At 39.6% G+C, this 27,678-nt stretch overlaps 1 protein-coding gene across 1 annotated transcript in view; it reads left to right on the top strand.

Moving 5' to 3' along the window:
- Nucleotides 1–27,678, top strand: part of LOC139697380 (neurotrimin-like) — a 261,094-nt gene that overhangs the window by 186,562 nt on the left and 46,854 nt on the right. Inside the window, exon 3 of the mRNA XM_071596058.1 lies at nt 15,241–15,399. Coding sequence (XP_071452159.1) covers nt 15,241–15,399 — 159 coding nt within the window. The remainder of the gene's footprint in view (nt 1–15,240; nt 15,400–27,678) is intronic.

The raw sequence follows: 27,678 nt of genomic DNA, 5'->3' as shown, positions 1-27,678 counted from the left end.
TTATATAACAGAAGGAATGGGGAGGTGGGGGGGGTGTGTATGGATGTAAGAAAGGAAGAGGAGATGGTGGGGGAGGGAAAGGAGCGGGATTGGGGTATTACTGAGAAGGAGGAGTCAAGGTTAGACTCCTCCTTCTCAGTAATACCCCAATCCCGCTCCTTTCCCTCCCCCACCATCTCCTCTTCCTTTCTTACATCCATACACACCCCCCCCCCACCTCCCCATTCCTTCTGTTATATAAAGAAAGATTTTGGCCTGTATTTCACCTGAAGATGACGCTGAGCGTCGAAACCTAGGTCGTGAATAAATATTTTATGTGGAAAAACCAAGTGTTTCCTTTGCAATATGTATCGTTTCCACAAAGTGACGCCTGAAGCTATCTCCTTTAATAATTGAGGTGTTTATCCCGTTAACTTCCTCAATAGTGATTTAACGTAACACTATCACTCAATGACCGCCCTACTTGTGCCAGACGCCTTTGTAGACGCCTCACTGAGGAGCAGATGCTACGTGGACTACCTTTCGTCTGGGTGCTAACCTTCGAGCTATCTGGTATGGTTGACCCTACGAGGAGCGATTATCATTGTCCCGCCAGCACACCTCTAGGGGTCATCGGAGCCCGCAAGCCCTTCCATGACGTCAAGGCTGTAGTCTGTGGCAGGGATATATATATATTTATTTATTTTAATTAAAAGCATATGTTAGTCCATCACAAAATACTCATTATCCTAAAAATTTGTCCATTACAGCTTTCCTTGCATTCGACATTTTTACTGTGTATCCACGGAGCATCCACAGCGGCCTTGACCATCGAAGTGATTAAGAATATTGTTCTGTTTTTTATTCTATTTTTTATTTAGGAGATAAAAACCATTTCCCATACAAAATCCTCAATTAAAAAAATAAATATATTTACCTTCACAAAAACGGCCTACTCAAAATTTCAGTGCGGAAAACCTCGGTAATAAAAATTAAAAATCAGTCACAGATTTCGGTACCCCGAGATATATTTTCCCCCGGAGATTAAATATTAATCAGTTAAGTCGAAACAAATTACTGGGGAGGCCCCCTTACGATTCCATGCACGGCCGCCATCTATAAAGCGAGCGCGTGACTTTCATCCCATTTTTTTCTGACCGGTCGACTGTTACGTCATCCGCGAGTGTTTCGGCGGAACGGGAAAACAGCGCTGGAACAGGGCTTGGGAAAAGCACTGAGCTTGGTGAAGTTGTTGAGGGGGGAGGGAGATGAACAAAAGACGCAGCTTCTGCGTGAAAAGGCTCCCCTCCCCCCCCCCCCCCCATCACCGCTAAGCGCGGGGCGCGGAGAGTTTCGACAGAAGCGTGGAGGACCCCGACCCTCGCCACCGACTCGAGTATCCTACCCCTTGCCCCAACCCCCCTCTTGCCCCTTGCCTCCCTTCCCGGCGGCTTTATGTGAAACCTCTCACCCCTCTTCCTCCAAACTACCCAAGTCCCCGCTCCCCCGACCCTGGCGCCGTGCGCTTTTTATGGGGAAGAAAATAAAATGGAAATAAAAGAACAAACGGTTGGGGTGGGGGAGGGTGAGGGAGAGGACTTTCCGTGCGAAAATTGCGAATTAGTTCCGCAGAACCCCTTACACTTTCTCCGCCCATTTTCATAACACCTTTTAAACCTCTCCGTTCTTCTCTCCTCCTAAATCTTACGCTCTCTTTACCTCCTTTTTCTCTCTTCTTTATCCCTTCTGCGAAGCCCTCGTCTCCTCTCTTTATACCTTCCCTTCACTTTCCCGTTTGTAAAAACGCCTTGTCTCTCCTTATCCCGCCACCCGCTGGGGGATAGTGATTACCTTCTACCCGCGATGCTTTTGAAGTCTGTGGGATGCTCGCCGTAGCGCGGGGGTCGGTGGGGGTGTGGATGGGGAGTACAAAACAATTTATACGGCACGCGCTCCTGTTAATCAGGGAAAAGTATTAGCATTTTGGGCGTATTCTTCGATGCCTTTTGAAAATGAAGATATCGTACTGGAAATGTGACTGTGGCTTTCATTATAAGTTTTTAAATTAGAGTATGGATTTTCATGCCGGATAGCAGATAATTTTTAGGTTTTTATGGATGCAATTAAAACATGATTGATACTTATCTTACATGTTTCCCACTTTGAAAATTTCACCAAATAGATATGTTTTTTTAGATTTTACAAAAGATACAAAAGTAAACAAAATAGAAATGACTAATAGAATTATACCCATTCATCATTCGCCTTGAAATGAGAGGGGATGTGTGGTCCAGCACCACATGCAAGTCAGCTTCTTCAATTTTCAATTGTCATTCGTTTTTTAAGTAATTTCATTTAGCGAGGTGGTGTTTCCTTTGTTCATTGCTACTTATGAAAGCCCGATGTTATGCTAACACAGACCTAATATTATAGCTAGGGCATCGATTCTTTCTGATCAGGAATTAGGTGTAACAAGAGAACATCCATTTTCATTCTAATTTATAAAATTGAGTTAGAACCTAATTAGTATCTATCTACCTCTTGTCGTAGAGGAAAATTTCTTAAATCACTAACGCACAGAGTTAAAAACGGCCGATAATCAGCATATCTAAATAAAATTAATCACATAACATAATATAGCTACTGCCCCAAATTCGTGAAATATGATTTCTAATCTCATGACTACAAAATTTTCCCTTATATTATATGGCCAACCTTTCCAATAATTCATTACATTTGGAGTCACTTTAAACTTAAATTGTTGAAAAAATTGCGAATGTTCCCCAAATCTTAAATTTTAATATTACTTGAAAACTAATAGTTTAAAAAAATTTTATTTCTATATTTTTCTGTTGACTTTGTTTGGAACAATAATCCCCCAAGTTAGTTGCGTTTGTGTTAGACGTGTTTGAAATTCAGCCCTTAGAAGTATTAAATCCACGTCAGTGACTTTGCAAAGGAACGGGGACCAACTTATTTGGTTGTATTAAGGCGAATCCTTCCTCCGTAGTTTTTACTGTAAGTCTTAAATGTACTTAAAATGATTTTTTATTCCATTTAACTTCATAATTAAATTTGAAGAAACAATTTGAAACTGCCAAACAGTTCAAAATAATCATGAGAACCTTTCAATAGAATGAGGCTTCAAAATACGATTTAAATGAGAAATATAAAGTTACAAGCTAAATGTAATTAAGAAGATAGTGCATAAGCGTTAACAGGGAAATACCTCCATAATATCTGGAAATGAGGAAGCGTTATGACGATCATATTAAGGAAATGTTGGCAGGGATTGCGCAAAATAGAACGGCGGTCTTTAATGGATTCCAAGAATATGATTAAAGAATGCAGTATTTATAGAGAGAGTTGTTCATTTTCCTCGTGCATATAATCATTCAAAATTTAGAAACGTAGTGATGATAAAGAAAATAATTTCACCACCTGATTATGCAAGTAAATATGGCAAAGCTTATCATCATCAAAATTGCTGCTTTCTAATTGACTCTGTAAGTGTCCTATGTTTGCTTAGGATAAAATAAAAACAAGAGAAGAAAGATCATTTCTTTCATTCGAACGTTAGTATTACTATTTATATATATTTGAAAGCATATATATATATATATATATATATATATATATATATATATAATATATATACATATATTAAGCAAACCTTAGATTTTACGGTTCTCTGGCATACCCCGTGTTTAGCGCTCGAACTTTCTCCTTATATCAAGTAATCAAAAAATTGAGTCATGTCTGGAATAAATTGTGAGTCTAAACGACATTCTCTGAACACCTATGGGAATTTTCATTTTCTGCTGTTGCCGATATGTCAGATTTGAACCCAGTCCGACACTAGGAGGAGAAGAGAGCTGACATGGCCCAGTGCGATTCAAAGAACCGATATACATACGATTCGATATCTTCTTATCCATCATCTTATTTCAAGAGCATGGTGGTTTCTCTGCGTTCTTCTTACTTTCATTTACCATTGTGCAAAAAGCTGAATACAAATTATGTTGTAAATTATGGATAATAAATCATAGGTATGCATGTGATGAATCAAGAGTTTTAATATGGTTTAAAAAATGTATTACCTGTTTATATTTCTACGAAATGCATCATAAAAACTCAGTAAGTTGGTGTTGTTTTCAATGAAAACAAGTAGTTATATTTTGGAGGACTTTAACGTATCAACGGAAATGTTGGTCACTTTAAGCTCAGGAAAGGACATTGATTACCAACCAATGATCATTGCCATCATCAATTGCACTGCGAAAGGGAATGTGTGTGTGCCGTCAATAACATAATCTAACGTGACGTACTCGTACTCTGATGATAAGTACAAGACAGGACAAGAAATTTTTCAATTTCAAAATAATTTGTAGTCACTCAGATTGACTGTAAAGATCGGATCGTCCCTAGTTCCTACTCCAACTTGGAAATTTTTCCACTATATTACTCCCTAAGTACATCTATGCTGAACCTTTAGAAATACCGTAATATTTTGCCGTATTTCACCAATACCGTGCGCCAATACCAAATTTCACCAATACCAAAGCTGCGATTACGCATCGGAGGAATGGACTCTCTTAGGGATTTTTACTTTTAATGCACCATATATTTACGAGTTCATAACGATCATGACTAAGTTTGATACATGAAAGGAGTGCTTCAGTCACGATGCAGTACCCGGATTCTAATTTTTTCAACAAATATTTGAGTCAAAATCGTAAATACCGCAAAATGTAAAATTATTTATTATTTTGGATCGAGCAATTTATACGTTTTCGATTTGCTGAATCAACGTTTGATTTAATTTATGGCAGAAGTTTATTTGGCCTGATTTCACTGTCAATGTCAATTCAATAATGTCAACAAAAGCTTTGAAAAAGTTCACCTGCCAAGTTAAACCGATCGTTGACAATCGATCGGTTACGAGTTCTGTGTTGGTAGGTTTATCTGGGGATTCATTTTTTATGTCGATTCGTAAAGATCGAAGTTCGAAATAATTTTATTTCTTCCGACTCGTTAGCCATTCAGCCGCATTCATCGCGGTGCGTCTGCCAGATTTTCCAAATTTTGGATTGGCTGTAGTGTGCCTCCTTTGCCAAACCGATGCGACTAAAATCGCTCAGGATACCAAATCGATTAATTCGCACGGAACCCTCAAAACAGGTCTGAAATCGCTTGATAAGCGCAGCTCATTGTGTCAAAATATACTAGTGTTTTGCCCATTTTAAAATGTCTCGATTTAAAATGCAATCGCAGGCCTTCATCAAAGAGGGGGGGGCTCGGACCGGATAGAATGGCCGGGGCGGCGGCCGGACGTAGCCTTTGGGGCCGGCGATAACTCACCAGCAGTGCAGAGAGCCACCCATTGCCGTGTCGCCCACCCGCTCTTGTGGAGACAAAGTCGATGCAAATCCGGGAAGGGCCCACCCGCTTTTGAATGAGACAAGTGTTAAGTTACGATCCCTCGGAGCCCATCCCAGCGCACGTGTACGCTTACGCTCTCTCCGCTTGAGTCACGGAATGGAATAATCAAAAGCATTTCCCAGGGATTGCCTCGAAATTCACCGTTTAGGTGATTTTTAGGCATTTTCGTGCCCTGTGCATAAAAATTCCCATTGTTTTCGGTACGTCCGTCTGAGCATGGCAAATCTCTTGGGAGTAGGAAAAGTTAAATGCGTGGAATTAAATTTTTCTGAGGGGATGAATTTAGATTTGACGTCTAGTTGTCCTCGAAATGTTGTTCTTTTTTTTCATTTTTTTAATCCCGAAAGTTGTGGGATATTTAGAGGAACAAGGTGACTACATAGAAAATGTCGGCTTTCAGAGGCGTTATCAAGGGTGAACGATGATGTCCACAGGCTGTATGCCCTATATTAAAAAAGTCGTCACACGCAAATTTCACAAGTTATATCCCAAAAATGAGACAGCAAAATTTAGTGTTGTAAAACACAAAAATAAAGCTCTTTTTCTACGTTTATTTTTATAATTAAATATTGCCTGTAAAAGTATCATTATGGCTTGAAAAATAGAGACGGAATTTCGGTACTTAAAATTCAGTGGGCCTAATTCGAGCGCTTATTACTACGTTACCTCATAAAAGCGAAGTATTTCGAAGATAGATAAGGAGTCTGTAAAAGTAGCAGTTCAGAGGATGTTATTTTTCACAATATTTATTATTTATACATTTTTATGCGATTCGTATCTCTAAAAAATACGATACATTTGTCCACTATATCAAAACCCTTTTAAAGATTTCTCAATAACAAGACATATCGAAAAGTATTACCGTCTATTATTTTGATTTTGAAGCATTTTACTGTTACATGCATCACAAAAAAACAGAAAATCGAGCAATTACCGTCAATGATATTATCGATGCTTTTGAATGGTACATGCTGAATGAGTAGTGAAAGAATATGGCAAAATTAAGATGCACTAGCTAGTAGACACGCTATGATAAGTTAATAAAAATTTCACGAAATGGAAATTATCTCTTTAAAATTTAATACAGGACTCTTCTTGTTGCAACCATAAACCATTCAGAGAAGAAAAAACGAATTCTTTGGACAACACCAAATCATTAACCCAGCACTAGTTGAATAAACAGGAAGTGAGACGTAATAAGATAGCATTGGTCTATGAAAATTCTCTAATGAGACAGTAAAAGGAACTCGGGATTTGACAGTTGAAACGCATGCTCCAAATTCACCTGAGGGTTTATGGAATAAAATAAATTCTATGCAATCATTCGTGCCATTTAAGCCCTATGAATTCGACCAGAAAATTTTGACCCCAGAGCAAAATATGGCAAATAAGTAAAGTGTTCTAATGTAGGACATGTTCCAGTGCCAATATATGCTTAATATTTTGGGAACCATAATAAATATAGGGTCACTAACTGAAGAATATAGAGAAAGACTCTGGACTTCTTCGGCTAAGACCATTTTGGGTCAAACAAGGGAAATTAATGCTTGGAGAACGCGTTCAAAAGAGTAGGAAAATGTGATGACTTCTGCATAACAGAGAAGTTGAGTGATATCAGTCATGTTTAAAACCTGTATATACATGTTGTTGATCAAACAGTGGAATTTAGCGAATAAAGAATCGTGATATGTCGTGGAATGAGAGATGATCGAGTAAATGGGAGGGCATGTGATAGGAGGTTGAAGCAGGAATGATATAGGTTGAGAGTTAACGAAGCAATTAGATTTTCGTGCTCCCACCCTTCATTTAGCCAGTCAGCCAAGCCTTTATTGCTTAGCGTAATGCAATGCAGTTCTTGCAGTGCATAAAAAATACTAGAGGGCCATGAGATTAAAAAGTAACAGTAAGGTCTTATTGAGCATTAAAATAGGGAAGAGTATACATGTAAATGAAATCAGGTGTAATAGTTCACAAATACGGGAAATATTTTGGAGGACGGTATTCGTTAGTACAATAGGAGAAAGTTTTCATGCTGTTGTTTGCATGTGGTATTGTTGCTTTTTACGGTTAGTGACCTAACACCCCCCGCCACACGCCCTTACGGCGGCTTGCGGGGTATTAGGTAGATGTAGATGTAGGAGAAGAATGGCGTTGGCGAAAGAAACGATTTTTTAGCATCGGAGAGGAAGGTATTGATGGTAGGGAGCCTAATTAGGGACGTAAATAAAAGTTAGTGAAGACTTAAAAATGATACGTAGATTTTGTTTCTTGAGGAAAGCAGCGAATTAGTAACTTTCTGCCAAGAGGATATAAATAGTTGGAGCTGCTTTGGTTGTTGCATAAAACTTGTTTTTTAGTGAAATACGTTTAGTTGAATAAGAAAGATATTTCCTCTCTTCCATACACACATCTTTATTTTTCGGAATATATAATCATTTTCAAGGAGAAAATAAATTTGAACTACAACCTAATTCGGAATTTTAGAGATATGCTTGTGGACTACATTAAGTCTCTTTCACTTTGCTGCATATTAAGCACCAAAAATTCACTCCTGAGAACTTGAAGTTTTTAATCTATCTTTCGATATTCAGCTCGGAGACGTGTTCTATCTGCATGTTTCTAAGTTCCGTGAATTTTTCGTCTCATGCATTAATTACATGCATGATATTATCCGTATAATATTGAAGGTACTATTATATTATAGCATATCTATCGGTAAGAGATATTTCTCTTCTTTGCAAATAGTGGAATTTTGAAACACAAATTTTCGTATAGTTAAAATTACCTGATGAATGTATTTTTAGGAACCAACATGAAAAAGCTGTAGGAAAATATTCTTTCCAAGCATTGCATTATCAACAGGTTATCCTTTTTGTACATATCCGTGTATAAAACGTGCGAGAGGAAGAATTCTTATCTATCAACGGCAAAGAGACACCCCAAGTTCAATCGCATTGCCATGAGCACCTTACTTATGCAGTAGACCCTGCTCTTCTTTTGCTTAGGAAAAAGACAATGGCAACTGGGTTTCGTCTATATTTTTGTGATTATCACCTATTGTCGTGCCTTCAGCTTGTTCTCTGCCGCACCAACTTGGTCACTATTTCCGACGCTTTGCGTTGGAAGTCAAGAATTGACACGTCGTCTCGAAACCTGCTCCCCTCCCCATCCGCCTTCACTTCTCTCTCAACCTCCAGCCTATCGTCCCTTGTCGTCCGCGATATCTGACCCCTCGCCCACCACTTCCCCTACCATGGGCACACGCACCATCGCACAAACACGCACACCTTTGCTTCATTTAACCCCTCCTCCCTTCCAAGACTCTAAACCTTCCCTCTCGCCCACCCCTCCCTCGCCTTCCCTCCAAACCTTTTCTCCAAGTCTCCATTGCCACTAACTTCCGTCCGGCCTCGTGTGCAGGCCTCTCTAACCCTCAAACCTTTACCGAACCCCCTCTCCCTTATCCATCCTCCTCCCGTCGAACTAAACTTCTGCGACACTTTCACCTACGGGGTACCCTACCTGAGCGAGCCCCTCGTCTCCTCTCCCCGCCTTTTTTTCCCGTAACTAACCCCGTTACCCTCCCACCCTCCTTTTCCTTTCCAGTTTATGCCCTCTTTACCCTGTCCCTCCACCCGCACTCTCCTCTTTCTTCCTCCCCTCCCCTCGCACCTCCCTATTCCCCAACCCTTCGCCCCGCTCGCCTCCTCTCCTCCCTCGCTAATGCATGCAAATGAATGTAAAAGGCCAGGTTATTACGCGCCAGAGTGCCATCCACTGCCTCCTTTACTCACCGCCATCTTACACCCCCCTCCCTTTCTCTTCTCCGGCCACTCCTATCCCCCACTCCGCCCCATCCCCCACCGGTCCGCTCTCATGCCCGAAAGCGCTCTCTCCCCCTGAATAGCGCCACTCCCTCTGGCCCTCCAAGCCCCACAGCCCGCTCCCCTCTTTCCGTCGCCTCTTTCTGCGTCCTCCTCCACTTCCTCGCAAGGTCTGACCGCAGAGTGTGAAGGATGTGTGGTGGGGAAGTGTCTGAGAAGGGGGGCATTGGGTAAGAAAGGAAGACGAGTGGTAGGGGATGTGGAATTTCCTATGTGCAATGTATCCCTCATATAATGGCCATCCCCATTACACCCCCTTGCCTTGTTGTCATCAAGATTAGTAGCTGATTCCAAGATTAATGATTTAAGTAATTTTCATTAAATTTTCTTTCAATTCGGATATTTTTTAAATTTGCTGACTGAAAATTTGAGGGCATGAATTCCCAATTTTTTATTTCCTGAGTTGGGAAGCGTTCGGATTTCATTGAGTTCTACGGATCCGAAAGTGTCAATATGTTGTATTAATTTTGTAATCTTCCTTTACCGATACACAGACATGTGCAAATTTCATTGAGGATATACGATACGTATTCATATAACACGTATAGTGCAATTAATCCGTTAATCGTCTGGGTCAGTAATATCAGAACACTTGAAACAACATGGGTCATAAAAAGTGGCACAATGCACACTGTGCATTGTTTCATCGTAATTAAATGATCTGTATTGCTTGCCATAAAAAGATTAAATATCTTAAATAAGTTTTACCAGAGTAAATCCTTCCTATGTAATTAGCTCATTGTAATATGGTTTATTCCAAAATAGAGCGAGATCGTTTTAAATAAGATTTTGAAGGTAGGAGTACAGCTCTGGGGCATTAAAAAAAACCACGTGTGGAATTGATAGAAAAAGGAACAGGAATGGAAATGTATTATCATGGACAAATAAGAACGCCGAGTGAGTGATTTTGTGGGAAGTCGAATAGAGTGAAAATAATGAACTGAAAAATGATGAGAGAGATGTAATCCTTTTAACTGAGACTCCCACACCGTTCGAGTGCAATGGTCCTTGGTGCTGTGGTGTATAGCCTCCTTGTCGCTGTGTAGCCATTTTCTGGAGATCAAAATGCAGGAACTCGGCCATTAGCATCCGAGACTCCCCGGTCCTTAACAGCTATACGTGAGAAGCCATAAACATACTTCCCTCATGAACCCGATTCTCTCATAAAGGGCGTGCCCGAGTGGCAGTAAAGAAGTAAATTAATATACTCACGTGACAGATAACGAGACACTAGGTAGGATCTTAAATTAAACGAAAACACCGTGTCTCGCAGCTATATTTATTCGCATAAACCCATTTGGTTCGCGGAGCAAGGAAAAAGAAATTTTGCGACATAATCTAATTAGGGGGGGGAAATAAGCTTAAAAGAAATAAAGACATTTGGATCCTACGACGGAGACCCTGAGGCATTTATAATGTTAAAAACAGACCTTTACTCTTGTTTTAATTGTCATCTTTATAATTTAAAACCAACTGAAATATCTGTTTGCCGACTATTCCACCCTGTACCCGATTTACAAGCTGCCTTCATGGGGCTTACGCATTTCACATCTACACATTTTTGGTACAAAAAAATTGCGTGTTCCATAATTCTTGTAGAATATTTGTTTCCAAATAACGATGCCCTTTCACGTTGCGGGATATTATGCAGCCTGAAGTTGTGACGCTCTAAAGAAAGAATTTTCCGCAGAGCTGTTTATGTGATTAAAAGAGCATCAATTTTTAATTGAGAGGAATTAGATATATAACATCAACTGCTTTCTGTAAATGGCGAACATAAAGATAAATATGCGAGAGCAAAATACCACGGACTAAAAAAGACTAATCCTTCTCTCGTCATATGATTTGTGAGCATGATAATCGCCAAAATCACAGCTTTGGTTTTCCCTTGATTTTTAAACAGTCACGTAAAATGCCTTAATCTCTCGTGTTTTTATCGCTATAATTGACCATCTATTTAAATAAGACGTAAACTAAAATGTATGCATGCATTTTTCTACGACTTCGGTCAATGGCACTTCGTTGCTCTTTGGGTAGTCGGCTGAGTGATATTTAAGTAAATAGTTTGTAAACTCTTGCGTAATTTGGACTCTAACATAAAACAAAGGAAATTGTTAATGAAACTTAAAATCCCTTTTCTAGCCGAACGTCCACTTTTTCGCCACTCGATAGCCTAATTCAAAGGGACATAAAGCCAAACCCGATACTAACCTAAATTAGCAGACGTTGTTTTAGCCCATCACATTATATCTTCAGGTTTTAATGCTCAAAATTACCATGAAAAAACAAGCCAATGGTAGTGACATATGAACTCAGGTTTAATAGCCCGGATGTTGTCTAACAGAAACAAAATTTTATACAACGTTTCTAAGAACTTCTCAAAAAAAGGGTAATCTCTCACCTTAGGAAGCAAGTTACAAAAAGCTTGGGCCCCATGATAATGTCGGTAACTGTTCTCCGGTCTTGCTTGTAAACATTCATCGATAGACCAGCAACAGAAGTCGTTTTTTCGTTCTTTACAACCATTACTCTTCGCAGAAAAAGAAAACCTTCCCTTCGTCCACGATACGCCTGCGCCGTCCCATGGCTGGAGGCAGCAGGACAACGACCAAGGCCGGCCACTCTGCTCGCAACCTTTCATGTCACAAAATCCTTGCTGCGCCACTTGAAACGGAAAAGGGGGGAGCGAGGTAGGTGTGAAGAGGAGAGAGGGAGGGAGGGAAGTAAGGAAGATTTATGCAAAGAGGAAGATGGAAAGAGGTTTTGCGGCGCCGGGCCACATCCCGACCGACCTACTATCTCACCCCCCCATCCTCCTCCCCGTTCCCTCGCCAGCAAGACTCAACCCAGTGTCCTCCTCTCTCCCTCTTCCGTCCACCAACCTCCGCACTGCCTTGCGGGCCAAGAGCGCAGCAGTATGGAGAGACGGAGTGGGAGAAAGTGTCGCCCGCCTTGAGGCCACTGAGATGCCCCGGGCGCGGTATCCCTTTGGTCACCGCTCCAGATTCTTCCCGCCGTCCCCACACTCACTCTCTCCCACCCAAACCCATCTCCAACACTCCCTGCCCCCTCGGCTCCACCGCAAATCTCACCCTCACCGTCAAACACTTCCTGGTTCACTCCCTCCTCCGCCCTTCCCTCTTTATCCCAGCGAGAGAAAGGGTTTAAAGAATCCACTCCCGGCCACCTCCGGGTCCTCCCCTTATCCTTGCCCCATTTCTCTGCCACCTCCCCCCCCTCACATTCGTCTCTCCACAACTCCTCGACTCAGTCCCCCAACGAAATCTCCCGTCTCTTACTTCCATCCCCCCAACATTAACTCCCCTGGAAATGAGGCTTTAGAAAATTTTGAAAAAAGTCCCGCGGACCATAAAAAGGGCGTAAAGGGATGAAGAGATGGGGGAATATTAATTTTTTTTAAGTCCGGTTAGTAGAGAGGAAGGAAAAAAAATTTATTTTCCCTCCATCCTCCTTCCTTTTTCGTCCAGCGGGAAAAGTTACCGAATTTAACGCCCCCTTGGATGTCCGCCGGAACGCCAAACTTATTCGGGGTAATTACTGCGCAGTGTTGCGTTTTTAAGACCCACCGTGGCGTTTGCAATCGGTGTTGTGTACTGAGCGGGCCGGCGAGGGGACGTGGCGGTGACGTCACGGAATCGTGTTGCATGTGAACGAACGGGAAGGGACGACACGGAAAGAGAGAGGTGACGGGGGCAGGAGTGAAATGCCCGTGGGCTTGAGTGCGAACCAATGTTAAACTCTGGAACACTATCGGTGATATTTTTGGCCTGCGACTCAGCGTAACTATATGAGAGTGCTTAGCAATACCTGAGCAATTAAATTGGCCGCTGTAGCCTTGATTTGGTGAAATTTCATCTCATTACTGAATGATAAAAGCCATTGAGTAAAATTTACAATATTTTTACTCTCTCATATTTCATTTATTTATGAAAGTTTACAATATAGATACACATTAATTTTCCGGAACCATTAAACTAAAGGCTTGACTGAAGTTGCTACATTCATGATACGCTTTTAGCATACGAGTATGAAGTATTTTACCTGTGTGCATGGTCAAAATATCAAATGCATAAATTAGATATCTTGGTACATCCATCATCATCATTGGGTCGTTCGGTAAAACGTAGCACCAAAATATGTTATTTTCATTATAAAGAATTATATGGTCCCAATTTTATAGCATTAGCAATGAGACGGAATAAGCCCACTGAACTCCCTAGGTTTTTCCCACAAAATCACTTCTTATGCATATTTCTTCTAATTTATGTATGACTCCACCATTTTTTACATCGCCTTATATTTCCTCTTATTATAATCATTGTTGTTTTGTATTAGACGAAGGGTTTAATGCAAGAATGGACCTGATAGTCTCAATTTAGAGTCTCAAGTCTCAATCTATCTCCGTTCCTTAATATCCTACCACTACCTATCCCTAATGCTGTAAATGACCCTATTGGTCTGTCTACTCCCCTAATTGCTACAAATTCGGTGTTGAAGGTACCGTTTTCTCACAATAGTTAACTATTTAAAAAATATTTAGAACATATAACGCAGAAACCGAATAAGAAATAAGAAAAATAGAAGTATTTATCCTTTTATTAGTAAAATTAGCCCTATTCTCTGAATTTCCGTATGGATATAGATGGACTGAATTCACAAAGTTTTAATGAGAATGTTGGTCATGTGTAGATAATCAAACCGTGTGTGGTTATCATCAAATGTTTTACACAAAACTAAACTAGGCATTGAGTCGAAACTTTCAATAATTATTCAGAACTATGATATAAGACTAGGAAAGGTTGCGTCAGCGTGAAATCGCTGTATAGAACGAAAATTTCTGATTTTTCCCAGATATTTACAGTTGAATGTGTTTACTATCCAAAAGGAGGTTTTACGGTATTGAGTGACTTTTATGAATAGTAGATTTTTCGGCATCTGTCTCATAATCGATTAGAAAATTTGTAAAAATCGAAAACGCCCATCAAAATCATTCTTCAAAATTTTTGGAATTCATATATATTTTCGTTGATCGACGATAAAATTTCTCCCGAAACATTAAAATCGCTGGTACCAGAAATCTAATCGCCGGATCAACACCGAATTTCCAGTGAAGCCTCGAGGTTTTTTGTTGCGCCGATGTTATTTATAAAATAAATATTCATGTCAAATTGATTATTTAGGATTTCAAGATATTGTTCTTTTGATACTGACATTATCGTCAACGTCCTCTACCTCCCAGAACTATTATTCATTTGCTAACTATAGATAAGACACGAAATAAGTGGTGAGCGGAGCCATTGATCAGGAACTGGTCATTTCCCACCATGCATAACATAATGCCTGATATAAGAGTATTGCCGAAACCAATCGCTAGACTCTAGATTGTGTTTCAGTGAATCTAGTATCATGGCTTTCATTTATTTGGAAGTAAGAGTGATTTTGAGGCTGAGAATTTGATTATGATCGTCACCGATATATTATATAAAATATTACACAATTGATTCCTTTCATATACGATTCATACGGAAGTCATTATGCTCTCGAGAAATTAAGGAAACTGAAATGTGATTCTCCGTGGTTTCTAGGTTCATGGTTATTCATCCTTATGGTTGCACTATTGCCTCTCATTATGAAATACGGAAGTTAAAGCATTATGTATTTTTGGAGTCTCTATGGCATTGCGATTTTTTTTCACTTTAATTTACTTTTGGCTAGTTACTTTTTTAGCATCCCGTCAAACATCATATGGATGTTGTATTATTTAGGCAGATCGTTATCGATCATTCGAATCCTTCTTCGGAAAGGGTTTGTGTGTTAACTCTAATGCCTATCCCCATAGGTTCTCTAAAAAAATAAATAAGAATAGGACGTTTTCTCTTTCCAAAATTAATCTTTCCATTACTTTATATTTCAGTCCCCCCTGATATATTGGACTACCAGACTAGCACGGACATGGTGGTGCGAGAGGGCACGAATGTGACGCTGAGATGTGCCGCCACAGGTTCGCCTAGGCCAAGTATCGTGTGGAGAAGGGAAGATGGGGAGCAGATACCGATGGTCGGGAATACGGAAGGTAAGATCAAAGCCATCACCATGCATGTTGCGGAATGAGCGCGAAAAACCTATTAGTGAAGGAGTCTGGTTTGCAATTCCAATGTTTCAAATTCGGAATAAAAACTCTACTTGCCCTTTAATTGCAAGTTCTTTTTTCAAGAGACTGAGTGAAAATGCTGTAGAACCCTTTGTTTCTAAGTAATACGAGGATGTATGATAAATATCAGGGGAAAGGCAACTGGTACCGACTTCCATTATTTCTCCCCAGCTGTCTTTGTATTTTATATAAGAGAATAGTAAATTCTGGTCACTACGAAACTCAGCCCAAAAGGCTGAGGCAGCGGGGAAAAGATGGACTCATCGGTGTCATTACTTAAAATCTTGCTAGGTCATTTTGGCAGCAGCAGAAACGATGATAGAGAAATATACCGCCATTACAATAATAGTGATTTGTAATGAGAAGGTGCAACGAGGTCTAGGGTAAGCATTTTGAAATGTTGAAGATGATGATGTAGAGAACTTCAAAAAATATAAATAATAAAATATAAATAGTATGCTAGGGAGGTAAGTAAAGTGAGCTGAAAAGTTGGAAGGAATTTATGGGAGTGCAGCATACCTGTAATGAATGGGAAGATGTACGACGTAGAAGAAAACAACTAGTCCTGTTGGGAAAAATGAAAGCAGAACTAGATGGTGGAAAAACGGGAATGAAGTAGGAGAGTGCGGGTTGTGAACAAGGAATGCCCGCGGGGCGAAAACTACGTATACAGAGTTTTCCTGGAGAGGAAGGGCTTAAAGCTATCACCCGGTTCAGATAACAAAATAAATGTAGAGATAAGAGACAAGTGCCTGAAGATTAAGATAAACATCATTTAAATTGTGGTTAGACATAGATTTAGCATTATCATAAATGAGCTGCAGGCTTAAATTGTACATTAAGCGGATGGGATAACTACTTATTACGCGCCTGTAATATTGCTTAAGTTGTTTTCAAACATTAGTTGTAACATGCAATAGAAATAATTAATTATCTCGTCCAATAGAAATGAAGAGTAGAGAGAAGTTAGATGGAATTTAAGAATTAGATAGTAATTAATCTATTATTACCACATATTCATGTTTTACGAGATCAATAAAAAGTTAGCCGAAAGATTATGAAAGGTAAAGTTGAACAAAAACTGAGGAGTATAATGTAGTATTTATGCCAGATATAGGATGAATAAATTATTTTTATTCCTCAAAAGTACTTAAGGAATGCATGGATGATGAAAATAAAAAACTATTGTGCATTCGTCGAATTAGAGAACGCCTACGTCCGTGCATGAGGACGCCTTGCCTCTTTATGGCATAGGAATTAGCACTAATCTGTCAAAACATTCCGGCCAAATTTCTTCCTCATTAATGCTACAAACTATTCCATTAAAACTATTCCTCCCACACACTCCTAAACCTCTAAATCATGTGTTTGCCAGCGGAATGTTGTCTACCCCAACGGTCTTATTTGGTTTCAATTCCCTTAATGCCCCTAGTAAGCCTGGACATAAGCTATTTTCACCCATTTCATATTCTCTTTCTATGTTAAATCTTGCTGGCCTACTCTCTCTACCCTATACTATATTCTTTCCATCTCTCTTGGATCATCCCTGGCTCAATTCATATGCTACCTAACCTACATGCATCTCTAATTGTTTGCAACGACTGTCCCTTTTTTCTTTTTGGCAGTGGTTTCACTTTCTGCACAACGCACCCTTCCTCTGTAAACTTTCCATATCCTCGAACTGCGTCTGTCTTCCGCCACAGATCTTTACCTGTTCCCCGCCTTAGTTTATTATTGAGCTCTTTATATTTCCTTCTGCCTGACTCGGAGTTTATATTCTTCGATTTCGTTCTTCGTCTATTTTCCTAATCATCTCGTCCGTAATCCATGATTTCCTTGGCATTGTCCTATCTTTATTCCCATGGTTTCGTTTACAGCTTTCAATATATATTTTTTTATATGTTTCCATTTTTTTATATAGAACTCAGCTCCCTGTTCTCACTATTTTTCTAAAGCCAGCTCTTGTCTTTTCTGGTAATGCTTCCTAATTCCATTTCCTAAATCGTCTTCCTTGTTTCACCATATCTTTTTGAATTGGATGTTACACGTTATTATTAAATTGTGATCTGAATCTGCATCTGCTCCCGCGAAACTGTGTGCATTGATCACGCTCTTCCTAAATATGTACAGCGAGATACAAATGTGTAAAAAGATAAAAATAGAAAGAATGCTGTTGATGTTCAGGAATTTAAGAAAAAGTTACAATAGTTCTTCTTGTATCATCAGTAGTGTTTACGACGCAGAAATTCAGCATGAAGACTTTCATTGATTAATAATTCCAAAAAAGAGATTCAGTACTTCTCTTATTTGTAAAGTATTTTAGACGTAAATGAGCAAATAAGTAAGTTCGTTTGGAAAAGAACTAATTGGATGAAGAATTGTTCCAAAAGTGAAGGAAGTTGATTAATGAGGCCAAAAGTTATATGGTGTCAGGTAAAGAATCGTGAAAACTTTGATATGGTTCGTATTTTTGTAAGTCTCTGAAACTTGATCAATGGGGGATGAGGATAATTGCAGATAAGAGGTTCTTTAGATGTGGGGTTTGGAGAAGAATTGAGAAATTTGAGAGAGCGTAAAAGAAAAGAATTGAGGAAGTACTAGGCATGGTAGGAGAAAAGAAAAGTTGTTGGGATAACTTCGGAAAAGGTATGAATGAAAGCTACGGGAGATATTGAGGGGGAGCAAAACGTTGAATAAGGTTGAGTGAACAGTACAAAAAGGAGGAAACGAATGGGCATATCGAACGGCATGAATGGAGATAGAAAAGTTGCGGAGCTGAAAAATGGTATATTGGAACGCAAGTGTCATCATTACAGGCTACCAATGCCATTATTGATGTGTCGCAATTCCTTAATTACCTCTTAGCTTCTAATGCGGACATTGGTCATTGACTTTTTCGTCTTTTAATGTATGTATTCCTCTGCAATCCTTCCCATTTATGCTTCCTTCAAAAATAATCTTTAGCAAGCAATCTCATTTCAGGATGCATCCAATCAATTTCCCTCCTCTAAGTGGCTTTCATTGGCATATTTCTTCACCAAATCTTTCAAGCACACATTAATTATCATCTCTCGATCTCTTTTGTGGTCATAATTTTCTGAAGCACCACATCAACATTGTCTCCTATCTTCTTTTCCCTACTACCCCCAATGTCCACGTCTAGCATCCATAGAAAAGTATACTCCATATATAAGTTTCAATAAATTGCATTCCTTTGTCTATGTCAGAACTGTTTGCCTTCATAAATTACTTTTCTTCTGAAGTTCTCCTCGCAATTGTAATCCCACTTAATGCATCTATTTTGATTCTTCCATCGCTGATAACTTTTTCTGCTGAAACTGCAAAACTATTCACTTGTTCCCCTGGGTAATTTCCTAGTCTTACTTGGATATCATCTTCCCTACTTCGACTCCAGACCTTTTTATCAATCTTAATTATCTTTAGGTAGCGCTTCTTCATCCCTTTACCTATAGTTAATAGTAAATGTGTAAGCTCTTTCTTCTCTGGGAATATAGTTACATGGCCCGCATATGGTGGCATACTTATACTTGAATGCAAACGTTGGTGTACCAGAAAAGTAAAAGCAGGATGTAGTCTCTCGTTAATAAAAAGCCTACCTCGGTCAGATTGCTTCTAATAATAATAGCGATTGACATGATACTTCATAAATTGCCAAATAGCTACTAAATATAATTAGCCTTGTCCCCTTGTAAGTAGTTCGCCGCTGAATTGGTACAGTGGTTTTCCTTTCGTGGTGCATCAGAATGTAATCGTTCCGTCAGTAACGGCGAGCTGTCACTTGGAGGGATTCAAGAGTTTTTTCCTATATCCCACGTTTTATTCGAATTGTCTCCGGTAATTAAAACCACTAATCCAGATAAAATCCATTCACTTTCCTTCCGTGAGAAATCTGATGAATAGCTATGCTGTCGATAAAAAATCTGCACAAATTTGACACATGGACGAACTTGTTGAGTTCTTTCTGTCGCGGAGACTTCTTTTACCACTCTGTGAAGGCTACATGTTGATATCAAGTCAACATCTCCAACCCATGACTCGCCATCCATCACAGAGGTTTTCTGAAAGTGTTCCTTGGAACTTGCACGATACAGAATTCCTGAATAATGGTGTCTCCTTGTTGCCTCTGCTCTTCTCTCAACAGTCGAAACAAAAAATTCTGACGAAACGGGGCGCAGAATCAAATCATTTGTCAGACACGTGTGGAAAGTTCACAAACGGTGCTGTCCTCTAATCGTCTCTTGCACTGCCGAACAAAAATTCTTATGCAACACAGCACAAACTTTCGCTATCTTGTCGTCTTCGGCGTTACCGGAAGATTTGGTAGAATCAGTGTTAGTTCCTATTCCAAAAAGGGTACAGGCTGCATCATGTGATGACTATAGAATCATAAGATTGATTTCACACGCAGCTTGGTTCTCAGGATTATCAAAAAAAGGATGGAGAAAAGAGCAAATGATAACTAAGGGGGTGATCAGCCTGGCTTCAGGAAGGGGAGAGGCACTTTTGATGTGATTGCAGAAATGAGATTACTAATGAGAGGAATATATAATACAATCCCGACGTATTTGCCTATTTTGAATTACTACAAAAGCCGTTTGCTATAGTGAATTAGGTAAACCTAATGAATATACTGCGGAAAATAAGAATACATTAGAGGGACGGGAGGCTAATCCGCAACCTGTATATGTTTCAGATAGCTCAGGTACCGGTGGGGGACGGAGAGTCCGGATGGGCAGTGTTAGGAAGAGGCGACAGGAACGGCTGTCCACTATTTACGGCGCTGTCCAACCTACATATGGAGGAAAGGATTGACGAGGCATGGAAAAAACTGGAGAGAGGAATGAAAGTCGGAGGGGAATTCGTAAAATCAGTTAGGTTTAAGATGACCAAGCTTCAGTTTGTCAGTCAGTCAAGTGGTTGCAAGCATTGCTGAGTGAATTGGAAATTCAGTGCAATAGATATGGGATAAAAATCTATATAAATAAAACAAAGGCTATGCGATTTACCAGAAAGACACAGGCTAAGCTAAATATTAAAATATGAGGGCAAAAACTAGAGCAGGTGGAACAGTTTACGTATCTCGGAAGTTTTTGGAACAACATGGACAAAGAAGTAGGGACGTAAGGATAAGAATTGCGCTAGGAAAAAGAATCTTTTATCAGGAGGAGGGAGTTGATGACGGGGGTATTGAGTAAGAATGTGAAGAAAATACCAATCAAAAATATGATTTGGAGCGTAGTTATGTACGGCGCGGAAATAGGCTCACTGAAGCAGTGACGTAGATTTGAGGCTTTTGAAATGCAGGAGTGGAGAGAAATGGAGAAGGTGAAAAGGATCGAAAGGAAAACAAATGAGGAAGTGCTAGGAATGGTGGACGAGGAGAAGGGAATGTTGAGAGAAATCATAAGGAGGCAGGAAAAATGGATGAAAAGCGTATTGATCGGCAGTGGGATGTTGAAGACTGTGATAGAGTGGAGAATGTAAGGCAAACGAGGAAAGGGCAGGAATAGAATAGGGATGCTGGAAGGAATGAAGGGAGGAAGAAAGTAGATACAGATTAATAGGGGCTTGGTGTAAAGTGGGATGTTGGGTTGTGTTTTGTTAGCAGAAACAAAATATTATTTTTATGGTTGTGTCCATCCATGTGTAGATTACCTTAAAAAAATTCTCTACTATCCCTATTCCTCTATGGAACCACAGTCACCAGCCTGATGTTTCACGGTTTTTCGCGAAATTAATCTTGAGTATCATAGGAAGTTCAAAGCGGATTAGGTGCTTAAATTTCAGGAGAGAAGTGGTGTTACACTATCAGATAGTCTCTCGAACAGAGAGAGGCTTGTTTCTCAGAGTTACGAATAAGTTTGCTAGTCCCTGTAATTGGCATACCAAGGGAGTGCTGAAGGTCATAAATACTGCAACACTTTTCACTGGGCTACATTACACAGTGCATTTCATTACATTAAATAGTGTATTTTGAGGTCTTGTATATTTATGTAAAATAATCGGTTTTCTGAAAAATGTTGTATGCCACCCTACATTTTCTTAACAGTTATTAGTTTTTAACTGTGCAATATAATCCAATTTATCTTTATAAAGGATAAATTAGTAAAAGAGACTTGATTAAAATAAATTTGAAAATTTGGTTGCTTAACTCAATTTGAAATTAAAGTGATCTGTTAACTATTAGTAGCCCAAGAAGCATAGCTTGTTTTTTTAATGGAATAAGATTAAAAAAATGCGTTTCAGTCTAACATCCAACATGTATAGGTGCCAGCAAAATATAATTTGCAATTAATGTTTACAGGTGATGACTATCGCTTCTTTGTCACTCATCTGAAAGCTTTGTAAAAACGGCGAGTCAAGTTTACATTATGCAGTCAATATCATCGTATATTATATATTACGTTTCACATCGCTTAACTAATATTGTTTCTTTCGGAAAGATAAATTGATATCAATTCGTTATGAATGAGGCCAAAGAAAACAGAACGAATGCCCTAAATTCTCATGTGGTCAAGTTCAAAGCATGTTATTATAATTTGATGCAGCTAGGAAAGTTTCCAGGAAGTCTTGCATAGCATTCTTGAATTTACAATCAAAAAGTTCAAACTAAATACATCTTGCTGCTAGATTTTTTGCTGCAACAAAGTTAATATTTTTACCTTCTTATTTTGCCATTTCAATGAAATAGCCTTGTTAAATTAAAAAAGACATTTTTTATTCACTGGAAAAGTTGTACATTCATTTAATATAGTAGGAAACAATAATTAGGACGCCACCCGCAAAACGCCCTTGCGGCGGCTGGCGGGGTATTAAGTAGATGTAGATATTGTTGCATGTAAGTACTCCCTTTTGTGATTTTAATATTTTTCGAGTGCATGATCGAACCAAAATTTGAGTAGAGGTAAAAAGATGGTCATTGTGTATGCATGGCTGAAGACCTAATACCCCCCACACGCCACACGCCCTTGCGGCGGCTCGCGGGGCACTGTGTAGATGTAGAATAATAATATTCTACTTGGTAACCTGATATAATGAATAAATTATTTCATTAGACTCCTGAATTAATTCCTGGGTTTATTTTTCGTCATATTTAGGCTATCATGCAGGAATATAACCCAAAATAAATGTTAAACTTTTAAATATTAATTTAATATTATAAATATTTTTATGGACGATTGCAAACAATGGCATTTCCTCCTATTTTCATTTTAAAAAAGAGCTGCATTTCAGCTATAATTACATCATCCAATGTAGTTATTAATGTTTATATTCTGATAAGTGCAGCACAGCAAATAAATGAAAGCTGAATAAAATTTCTCATATTTCGCATTTACTTAGTAAGAAGTAAGAGGAATCATATCCATTCTTTTTAATTAAATTAAGTTACGGTTTCTAGGAGTTATTCATACTTTTTATAAAAACATTACTTTCTCAGCTAGAATAAAAATTCATGTAAATATATATTCTTTCGATTATTCCGTGGCCTTTTTCTAGAAACGTCTCTCCTTCCCCGTGCCTCGCCAACTTCATCACGGTTAAAATAAATGAGCACTTTCTAATTCGTGCGTTTTTGCTTCTTCCTATGGGGCATATTATTCCTTGGCAAGATTCTGCTCCCGCTAAAATGCATCAAGGCGCCTAGCCACTCCTTTCACAATAACTCCATCGTTCGCTGCTCGCCTTCACCGTCATCAAATGGGAGTTGAACGCAGAGAACGAAGGGACTAATGTTTCTCAAAATTTTATTAACTTCAGATATAACGAGTAGCGAGTGCCAAAGTGGGCGAATAAAATTTTTCATTTATCAGTGTGAAATTTCAATGTCATAGAAAAATATCATAGATGAAAATGACTATTTAAGGACCAAGTATTTAATTCAGTTATATAAAAAATCAAATTTTTGGGAAATATATAACTCTTACACTTATCAATCGTCGCGCTTGCATTTTTCTTTTCTCAAGTGCATTGAATTATATACGCATTCTAATGGCGGAAAAAAATGTTCAAAAATATTTCTATTGTGATCTACTGGTACTGAGCATTTCCACATGAAAATCACCACATTAGAATTAGTTAATAAATACATATAATGACGTCTGTGGACTCGTAAAGAATTACGTTGTCTTATTACAACCAAGGAATTCTAAAAGGTAAAACCAGAAAAAGGCTCTTTTATTTAACAGTCAATTTTTTCCCTTAACGATGTATCTAAATATTTATTTCATTTAACTTCTATTTTTACAATTATTGTTGTGCATCGCTGAATACTGCCATAAAATAAGCTAATATCGATAGATGCTATTTCTTGGATAGTATCTTTCATAATAGTTACCCTCAAACGTACCATTATCAAACGGGAATTAATCAGAATCATATAAGAAACTAAAATTTAATGCTGAAATCGCAAACATATATTATTTACTCTCTGCTAGTGATATTCTGGAAATTTTTTACCCAAAAAAGAAAGACTTTGCCAAAATTTAAGCAGAACTGTGAACCAAATAATTATATCGACCGGCGATAAAAAAATATAAGAAAAAATTATCAGTTTACCCATTAAACGGATTATAAAGAGGTCAAAATAGATTTGAAGCATCAGTGTCTCACCTGATAGATTTGGGAAATGATTGAAAATAGGAATGCTCAAAGTGGCAGATAAAAATGTTTGTTTTTTTTGTCGTTACTTTCTCCGATTTGCATCTGAACTTGTGTGAAACTTGCTACACACTCTGCTGTAACCGTCATCTAGTTCAGAGATGCTCATAATACGTGTGATAGTTTTTAATACATGGTAACCGTTCTAACTCAGGTGGACGGAGGGTCCTGGGGAAAAAATATCAGTCATACAAGTCCAGCAAAACTGCGCATGCGCCTGAAAAAAATTTAGTCCGAGCCACCGCAACAATGGAATAACTGGTCGAAAAAATAAATAAGGCTCCCCACATCCCTGACTACTTTCGTTAATGAAGGTGTACAACAGAGAGATAGAGAGAGAGATTTTCATCCAAAGCCGCTAAAAATGAATAAAGCGCTGCGGACTCAGGGATTACTTCGCAGGCCGGCCAGCGGCTCGCAGCCTCGGTCGCAAAGAGAGGAGCCGGTAGGTGACCACCCACAATTTTTGCTATCCTCCGGCGAAAGGAATAAAATTCCCATAAAGTTCTTCCTTTTATTGCTGGTCAGAAAAGAGGAGGTGGGGCTCGTGGATGTAAGATGGACTCGCCTGAGCGCGGCGGAAGGAGCGTCGCGCGTGGGAGTTGAAGCGGAGAGGAAAAGTAAACCGAGGGAGGGGGCGAGAGGGGTAGGGTGGCCGCCACTGGCACGACTTCGACACAGCGGGAAACTTGGAAAACCCCAGGAGTACGGTGGAGGGTATGTGTGTGGGGGGAGGGGAATTTGAGCGCCGGCTCGGAAGGACACCGAAGGGGTGAGGGTTGGGAGGGATAAGATGGGTGGTGGAGATGGAATAAAGGACGAAGCGGGGGAGGGGATCATTTAGGAGTGGGTGGTATGATGTGAAGAGAAAGGGGGAGCGAAGAACGATGGTTTGAACTTTGAATAGTTGTCCGGAGTGACACAAGAGAGGCGTTTAGGGGGAGAGGGGCGGGTACCCTCGAATCGCTCAGTGTTGGAAAGTTATCAGTAGAATGAGGCTTTCGGAGGTCGTCATAGGAGGAGTTCGGCATCGTTGTTCAACTACCCACTCCATCCCAACTAAAACGGTCTGCCAACACTCCCATCCCTCCCCACTTGCAACCTCACCCATCCTCCTTCCCACCGCTGAATGCGTTAAGTGTGATGTTATTAATGAGTTAAAGTCCTCACTCTCCACTCCCAATGGTGCCACGCCAACCTCCATTTTTAGGTTCTCTTTCCCGCCACCCACTCTCGACATCAACCTCCCCTCTTCCTCTCATTCTTCTCCTCTCCCAGGGGTCCCTCCCTGGCCCCGGAAACTTTACCCCTCCTCCACCCACCTAACCCATTCGCCATCGCGGAAGGTGGCAGTCGATGAAGAGTGGTGTCGGAGGTTAAAAGGTTGAAAACACGTGAGATGGAATGCAACTTTGGTAGAGAGGGGAGGGGGAGATGGCGGAGCGAGGAGACGTCGGGCGTTGGGGGGGGGGGTCCGGACGGGGGAAGGAAGAAATAAAATCGCTCTCTTTCCCCAAACACCGACCCCCGCGCCAACTCGCGGCGGAAAATCGGAAGCGTATCGCTCCTGACAATCGCGGAGGCGCTTCTCGTCGTCCACTTTCGATCCATTCGTTTCAGTCCAGATCGCGGCGTGTGATGCGAGCCGAAATAATATCTCTAGCCTTTGTTTTTTCTCCACCTATTCCCCCATCTATTTCCAAATGATTGAAAATCTGGGGGTATTTTTTTTGCCATTTGTAATCGCCTGGTGCCACAGAGGACGGAAAACGATACCGCCTAATTTTGCGCTCATTCTCCTGCATGAAGCGATGATTTATTTCTGATAATTTATAGAGCGTGAAAAATTTTATTTTGTTTTAATGGGACTCTGATACTTTTACGAGATTATCTCTACGGCTTATTTACCGCCATTCACGAAGGCTTAACGCCCTCCCTTCACTATCGTACCCGCCTATTTTGTTACAGCTAGGCACTTTGTAAATCTAATTGTTTGCTTATTCATTGCTTTCCTGTTCTAATGATTGCTCATCTCTAAAGTTTCTTACAGTAATCTTCAGCTGGAGTAGTCTCATGATAAATATTTTACGATGTTTTAGGGTGTAAGCTGCATAAATTCTTTATTTTGGTAAGTCAAACAAACGAGCAAATATTCCTTCTATCATTCGCTGTACATATTGAAATAGCAGTTTACCTGTTGTTGACAGGATTGGGAACTTCTTGTAAAGTACTGGATTATGTCAGTATTTAAGTGTAAGCGTGGTTGCAAAAATATTGAGGCCTCGCATGTAAATAAATGGGTTTTACTTGAGAGATTTAAAAAATTCGGGAATTATTTTTAAAATTCTGTGTGATGAAAAATCAGTCCGTACCCGTCAGCTTCAATTTTTTTACTGACTAAAATTGTTGCGTAGGCCCATTTTGATGCATAGGTTGCCATGTTTCATGAATAAAATTAGAATAATATCGGTTAAAACGATGAATGAATGATAAAAAAGATAAATATTTTCATTAAATATGTTATTATTATAAGGTAATCTACCGGTTAAGGTGGTTTTTGGATGGACACAACTACAAAATAAATATTTTATTACTCCTAACAAAACACCACATCCCGCATCCTACTCTACATCAGGTCCCTCTTCATCTCTGAGTACATTCTTCCTCCATTCATCCCGTCCAACATCTCTATCCTGTTCCTTCCCTTACCTCCTTTGCCTAACATTCTCCCCTCTATAACAGTCTTCAACATCCCACTGCCAGTCAATACCCCCTTCATCCACTTTTCCTGCCTCCATAGGATTTCTCCCAACAAACCCCTCTCTTCGCCCACCATACTAAGTACTTCCTCATTTGTTTTCTTCTCAGGCCATTTAACCTTCTCCATTCTTCTCCACACCCACATTTCGAAAGCCTCCAGCCTACGCCTATTCTCCTGCTTCAATTACCACGTTTCCGCACCGTACATAGCTACGCTCCATATCAAAGTTTTTACGAGTCTTTTCTTAATATCCTTACTCAACGTCCCTGTCATCAACTCCATCCTCCTTGTGAAAGCCTCTTTGCCTAGCGCAATTCTTCGCCTTAGGTCCCTACTACTTTGACAGTGCTGGTCCAAAACACTTCCGAGATACGTAAACTGTTCTACCTGCTCTAGTTTTTGCTCTCCTATTTTAATGTTTAGCTTCTTTCTAGAGAATCGCATAACCTTTGTTTTATTAATATTGATTTTCATCTCATACCTGTCCAGTAAATTTCCAATTCACTCAGCAATGCTTGCAACCCCTTGGCTGACTGACAAACTAAAGCTTGGTCATCAGCGAACCTAACTAATTTTATCAATTTCCCACTGACTTTCATTCCTACCTCCAGGTCTTTCCATGCCTATTTAATCATTAAATATGTTATGTGTGATCGGTAAACACTATAAAAACAATCTGTAATTAAACCTACGCAAAAATATTAGAGAACATTGATTTTTTATGCTTATACTTTTATGTTTTTATGCCCTCTGTCAAAATT

Source organism: Hetaerina americana, unplaced genomic scaffold (assembly GCF_022747635.1).
Source record: "Hetaerina americana unplaced genomic scaffold, ioHetAmer1.1.p SCAF_74, whole genome shotgun sequence".
Taxonomy (NCBI): Eukaryota; Metazoa; Arthropoda; class Insecta; order Odonata; family Calopterygidae; genus Hetaerina; species Hetaerina americana.
Note: the sequence above shows the minus strand (reverse complement) of the source record. Positions and strands in the feature narration are given on the sequence as shown.